Below are 7199 nucleotides of genomic sequence, written 5' to 3' on the forward strand. Positions count from 1 at the left end.
CTTTCCTGTCCTTGTCAGCCTTCTTTCCAGCGCTGCTGCGAGTCTCCGATCCAGCGCTGACTCCTCTGTCCTTGCTGGCACTTCCTGTCCCACGGTGTCTGCATGCGGGTGCACACGTCCATAGACTTACCTTGTGTCTCTCGTCTCCAGGCCGAAAATCCGAACTGCGCATGCGCCCGCCCCAAGATGCTTTGCGGCCGCCCGAGCACTTATGGATTTTCGGACGGGAGCGCACCGCGAAGACAGGGGTAAGTTTAAAGCGCTTTCAAATCGTTTTTTTTAAACGTTTTGCATATATCTACTGTATAAATCAGTAGATATATGTAAAAAAACATGAGGGTTTAGAAACCCTTTAAGTACACTTTTATTGTATTTACCTACCCTTGCAGCCCAACTAACTGATCAAATTTTAAAACAAAAGTTGTTACCAACTTGCAAAGCCATATTCATTGGCCATATCAGCACAGTGCTTTTGTTGTCCAGTGCTACTCTGCATGTGCATTCTGAAGAAGTACATATACACCAGGTCGGCCCTAGAAAAGGACATTTGGGGTGCAAGTGCATAGATAACCTAACCCTCTATGGTTGCACCTGGCACATCATTAATGACAACATAAAAGCTGCTCTGGTTCTAAACAGTGAAAACTTCACCTTGCTGGATGCTACTAAAATGTACTCAAATTTGGAAACCTGAAGGGTGGCAAGTTTTTAGAAAAAAGTGCACTTACCACTTGGTCATAAAATAAAATCTTGCTGACCTACACCCCCCTCCTCTCTCCCAGCACATTGAGGATTTAATACTTGTTTAATCTAAGGGGCACTAATAGTGAGGAATACTGGCCCTACTCTATATTTTTATAGGCTTCCCCCCGCAAGGTCCACTTGTGTTACCAACCCTTTTGCTGATGTCATCATGTACAATGCATGACCAGCTACTGTTCCTGCAAGCTGGTAACTTCATCACGTACAGTGCAGGATCCGCAACCAGTTTGTACCACTCCATGATTCTATAGGCTTCCTTCCACCAGTGCCAGTAGTGATAAGCAATCCCTCAAAGCTGATGCTCCTCTCAAGTTGTGTGCCTCCTTCACCATCATCATCAATTATAATGCAGAACAAGTGACCACTGCTAGTCCTGCATTGTATGTGATGACTTCAAGGGCCCTTCTACATTCCAAGGCAGAAGAGTATCAGAGAGACCAGAGCGCTGCTGCAGGACTGTGGAGTAAGGCAAATATTAATCGCAAATAAATCTCCTCTGGACTAAACTAGCATTTTATCCTGAACATGCTGGGTGTGGAGGGCCCAGCTTTAAGGAGCTCCATACCAAGCCCTTTTTTGCATCTTTTGATAATTTCACTTATACCTGAATGCACATAGTCTAATAGCAGAAGCATTGCTACAATTCAAATCTGGGATAGTGGTTGCTGAACTTTGCAATTCAAGATGACTAAAGGTAGCACTGACCCAAAGCTGGGATTGAAGGGCTCCAGGGACTACCTTTTAAAATACCAGCTGAGGTGTGAAATCCAATGTCTTGTCAGGAATTAGTTTGGAAAGCCTCTTCATTGTAGCACTATTCAGCTTGAAGCAGAGCATAATGTTATCACTGTGGAGGAATAGGCCTTCCAATACTGCTTGCATTTTTTATACTGTTTACAATTTAATCACATAGCTTTTTAAAAGGGGAAACATTTATGAATGAGACTCAGGTATAGAAACATTGCTATGAAGCATTAAAACTTAACAGAAAATGTGCTAGAAGTAAATAAAATCATAAGGAAGCTTACTTCTTTATCCTAGTTGGGAATGAAATACATTAAAAAGGATACAACAGGAAAGGATACACTTTGAATGCCCAAACAGTAGTTTCATGGTCATCTTTAAGAAGAAGAACAGCACAACTGTTTTCACTGCTTTGCGTGTATGCTGGACAGAAGATATAATACAGACTGCCAAGCACTGCATCAGTGTTTTCCGAAGAGACCCTATTTCTTTTTTTTAATTTGTAGTTTTCCTATGCTCGTCTTGATTGTACTTACTAAAAGGAAAAACTGCCATTTACCAAGCTAAAGGTGTTTTCTCGTTACCATGTGACCAATATACCTAACACAAGCACATTATAGATCTGATTTAGAATAGGGGTAGCATATAGCAGCAGTTCCTTGGAGATTATGACCAGAACAGATACCTTCAGCTATATGTGCTGAAGGCATAACCTATGCTTCAATCTTACTAGCCCAGAAACTATTTACTCCTGCTAAATGAGAATCTGGCATACAAAGGGGTTTACATGGCAGGGAGAAAAACTTGGTCAAGTATGTCAATCAGGAGCTCTGACTCCAGACAAAATTTTTTTTAGTTTTTAGCTTTTTGCTGCTGTCTGTGTGTCTGCTAGGGAGATTTTCCCTATCAGTTGTGACAGAAATAAAGGGGAAATGTCTCCATTCAGGACAAAGACTGCAAAACAACAAAAAAAAGTTGCTTTCAATAAAATAAGGAAAGATTACAACCTCTAATCAGGTTATGACTGTACGTCTCCAAATCTCTATGACAACTGTTCGCCTTTATTTCTTGTTCTACCATCATAGAGACAGGAAGTGAGGTGAAACCTTCCCAAACAGCAACATGAACATACCCAAAATGAATGTGTGGGGCGGACCGAACAATCAAACTTGTGCAATCTAGAAAGTATTGCAGACTATTAAAAACAGCTCGACAGCCAGGAAATCATATTTTCCAGGAGAAGTGCATTCAACAGATTTCTCTCAATAAAGGTTTCTTCAAAAACACCAAAAAGTGTTTTAATAAACATTTTAGAAGTTTGGTCCTGAAATGGCCCTGTACACACACAGCGATTATGGCTGCCCAAATGGACCAATTGTGCTTGCGCTGCAGAATTTCTTCTCTGTCTTTCCCTAGCTTATTAGAAAGGCTATAAAAAAAAGGAGAGACATAGTGGTCCAACTTCCAACCAATCTGGGTGTCTTTAGTAAAAGTAAAGGACATTATAAAAACATTAATAAGAAACATAAAAACAATATATATTTTGAGAAAACTATATAAAAACATTCTGTAATGTATTGCATACTAAACATTTAAACGATACCCTGTGTTTTTCAAGAGTCAATTCCCTAGCAGAGCCCCCTCCCTTCTTTCACGTCACAGCCCTCTCCTCTTTTTGGAGTACCTAATTACCGTCTGTGCTGGCCCACCACCTCCACCACTCTCTAACCTTATATGTAGGAGCTGGGGGAGTGTGAAGGGGAATACTATACAGTGTCACTTGAGCGACAACTCTGCGTCTGCCGTGGCTGCTGATATCAAAGGGAAGATCCAGCAGTCTCAGGGCTTTTGGATGCCCACACAAGGGGGGCTTTTACAGATAAATAACATGCATAAAATAGGTTAAATACACATATAATCTTAAGGGAAGATTTTTGCTGAAATTAAAGATCTGGTGTCAAGGTCTCTAAAAAAATCTTTTGGGGGTTTTGGAGAAGACAATTTGTTACATAATTAAAGCTACGTGTCCTAATGGATCGGAAAGATTTGTGTTCTTTTAAAAACAAAGTAGCAAAACTCTCAAACTGGATTATTGGTAAACAAACAGGCTACAGGACATTGTTGTTCCGAGAGTCCCTGAGAGTTGCCTTGATCCTGGCGTCTCTTGTATAACTTACCTTGACTGCTATCTTTTGGCTGCTGTTTTATTAGCATTAGGTTTGGGACGAGCCGATCGTGCAAATTGCTGTTGCTTAGTTAAGGTTATTTATAAAACAGAGAACAGCATACATATTCTATGTGTAACCCAGCACATGAATGGAAAGTCAAAGAAAAAGACAGTAAAAAAAAAAAAAAATTGATTTATAAAAAATCTGGGTATTTGTATAATGGATCACCTGCACGTTCACTCCAGCACATACTCTACTGGCCGAAAAATAGAAACCCTGCAACAGAGGTGAGCCCACATTAATATTTTCAATTTGATCTTGGTTTCACTATTTTGTAATTCAGTAAGCTAGCTCAAGCTTGCAGCACATAAAGTCTGAATTTCTTTCATTTTTGTCCTACGTCAAAAACATGGTAAACAAGTGACAGAAAAATCATAAGACATGTAACAGCTGTCTGACAGCCGAGCAAAGGTGGCCCAATGTGACAATGAGTAGGGATTTATATTTTTATGGCCATTAAATATATGCCACAAATAAAGTGGTTATTCAAATATACTGGCTCTTCAAAAAATTAAATCTCACAAAATAGTAAATTCTGAAGATGACAGAATCTAGCGTGTTAGAGAACTATGAGGTGAGTGCTTTTCCCTCACCTCATAGTTCTAGCCGACCTGTGACAATGAGACTGTCACAGGTCGGCTCAGTAGATCAGGAGGCGAGCGAACACATACCGGCGTTCGCTCACCTCTCGATCCTGTCACGGCTCTCTGCCGTGACAGGGGAGGGGCTGGATTCCCCCCTCCCCGCTCCGATCCTCCACCGCTGACTGGCGGATAGGACGGGGGAGGGGTACAGCTGGCTCTGCCTCTAGATAGGCAGAGCCAGCTGTCACTCACGCAGCTGGGCGGATCCAGACATAATTGCCACGATACGCTTCAGCTGCGGCGTCTCAGTATACCTTAAGCCCATAGTTCTCCTTTAATGCAAATACCAGAACAATAGTTGCAGCTTCAAAACTAAGATTAAAAGGTGAACTCTGGGATAAGCAAATATTGTCTAAATGAAGAGGCATGGGTATGCTTACTTGAATCTTGGTGTGCTTTGTGTATTTCTTCCAGATCTGTACAGTAATTCAATGTGAAACTTTTCCTCTGTGCAGGCGCATCCTGTAATAAAGACCAGTCACTGCTGCTCTCGCTCCTTGTGCAGGGTGACTGGTCTTGGCTCCACCTGTAGTTTTCTGCAGGCAGCCTATAGTGGGTGGGGCCTGCTGGGACTCTCACAGCTCTGCATGTCATTACTACTTTACATAATCAATAATTTGATTAGCAGAGGTATTTGGCGCACACAAAGTGGATTTATATAATTTGTGGCTATTGAGGAATATATTTAAATTTAAAGTTTTTGTGCCTGGGGTTTAACTTTAAAAGGTTTTACACCGTCATTCTATACCTTGCATTGTGAATTAGGCTAAATTTAAGAATGAAACTAAGTTCCCCTTCACTGGAGTAAATTATAAAATCAGAGACTGTAATTTTTGTCTACCATATACAGTAACGGAAACTAATGTTGCAAAATGATGGCAGGCAGGGGTACTTTCCGAGTATTTTTTTTTCCTTAGGCACATACACAAAATAAAAAAACTTTAGGTCTCATCACCACTTAATGATGTTGGCATACATTGGCCAAAGCAATGGTGACCATAAAATATGAAATCAAAAGGATACAATGACCATTGGCTTGTCAAAAAGAACATATCCATGGGCATGTTTTAAGGCTTTTGCTGCAGCATCTTCATTGGGAAAGCCGATAAAAGCTTGTCCCTTCATCCTCCCTTCCTTCATCAAACGAACGTCAAACCTGTTATAGGTCAAGTTAAGAAAAACAGGAGAAAAGTGGTTAGTCTTGAAGCCTGGGACGTGTCCAATAAGAATAGAAAAAAAACAATATTCTGTATGGGACACAGTAATAAAGAAGCAATTTGTTTTGGCAAAGAATTTAACAATTATAGAAAAAGGGATATGGCAAGGAGAGATGAAGATGCTTGCCATCACCCACTGGCCACATAGATACAGCTGATAATTATAAACAATATTTAATCAGTTCACTAGTCATACTTAATGTAGTAACTGTTACTTACATGTTCTTTTCTGTTTCAGACAAAAAGCTGACAAATTTCCCAAATATAAACTTAAGTTCCTGTTGTAAAATAAGTGAAATAAATCAGTCAGTGGAGTACATATATGACACAAACACAGACCACAAGCTGCATGTGATCATTACCTTCTCAGTTACTTGTTTCGCTAAATTTTTCACATAGAGTCTGCAGTTTGGCTCTCCTGGCTCATAGCCCTTGAACACAGAAAGCTGGCGCATTTCTAAAACAGGGAATATACAAAGTCTAAATTAAAGAGGTTACTAATCATTCTAACATTTCATGTACAACATATCCATGTTGGTTCAGAAATAAGATTATTAAACCATGAATGCTACTAAAGGAAAACCCCAAGAATAAAACAAAAGATTGCAATAGAAACCATTTTGTCTTTTAATATTAAAACTAAAGGAAACTGAGTTTCAATCTGTAGCAGCTCCGATTACAAAAACGGACAAATTCAAATGTCAATTCTTTGAAACTATGGCAAGGAAGGTAACATTTCTAGATAGTCCTCCCACTAAAGGAATGAAGACACGGTTTGTTTCCTTATTTCAACACTAATCAGGGTTATTCACAAAAGGGTGAAGAGTTTGGAGAAGTCGGGAGAAGTGAACAATCTAGGACAACATAGCCGATTTGGAAAAACTCTCCAATTCAGCTCACTTTCCAGTTCAGCTATGTTGTCCTAGATTGTTCACTTCTGCCTTCTCCAAACTCTTCACCCTTTTGTGAATAACCCTGTTATATTTCCCAAGTGGTTAACATTAAAGCCATGAGTTATATTTCTTTCTCATTCAGATTTCCCTTCATATCCTCATTTGTGTAGTGTCCCCATCGTGGACACTACACAAAACTAAAAAATTGCCTTTACTTACACTTTAAGTTTGCTAAAAAAAATCCTTGCAATCTATATAGCTCAATAAGGATACTTTTTTTTTTTCTCAACAAAACTGGAGTTTTACTTTAAACTATTTTAAGTACATCACAAAATAAAGTCAAAACATACTGATATTTTGATTATGAATTATCCATTTAAAAAAATATAGTGTTGAAGAAGTGAGACGTTATTTAGAAACCAAAACAAGGAGTTGGTTCACCACTGCTGCATTTTTGCTCTCATGACAACTTTTTGTTTATCAAGGAAATTATTGGAGGGCTGCTCTGCAATTGCTACAGCTGATAGAGATAAAAGATTTGACTTAACCCCTTCGTGACTGACGACGTACAGTGTACGTCGCCAGCATCGGGGCTGTTTAAACAGACTCCCGGCGACTTTTGCCGCCGGGACTCTGTTTAAACTTGTAGAGCCGACTGTCGGCTTTACAACAGAAGCGATCCTGGCGACTTACCTGTCGCCAGATCGCTTC

The 7199-nt window shown here is 39.8% G+C and overlaps 1 protein-coding gene across 1 annotated transcript in view; it reads right to left on the bottom strand.

Annotated features, from left to right (window-relative positions):
- Window positions 1–1719: 1719 nt before the first annotated feature.
- Window positions 1720–7199, bottom strand: part of RNPC3 (RNA binding region (RNP1, RRM) containing 3) — a 38370-nt gene continuing 32890 nt past the window's right edge. Inside the window, exons 11-15 of the mRNA XM_018558289.1 lie at window positions 5958–6052; window positions 5815–5873; window positions 5402–5534; window positions 3684–3751; window positions 1720–1881 (exon numbers count right to left, since the gene is read on the bottom strand). Coding sequence (XP_018413791.1) covers window positions 3692–3751; window positions 5402–5534; window positions 5815–5873; window positions 5958–6052 — 347 coding nt within the window. The 3' untranslated portion in view covers window positions 1720–1881; window positions 3684–3691. The remainder of the gene's footprint in view (window positions 1882–3683; window positions 3752–5401; window positions 5535–5814; window positions 5874–5957; window positions 6053–7199) is intronic.

This window comes from Nanorana parkeri, unplaced genomic scaffold, assembly GCF_000935625.1.
Source record: "Nanorana parkeri isolate BGI_ZX_2015 unplaced genomic scaffold, ASM93562v1 scaffold330, whole genome shotgun sequence".
NCBI lineage: Eukaryota > Metazoa > Chordata > Amphibia > Anura > Dicroglossidae > Nanorana > Nanorana parkeri.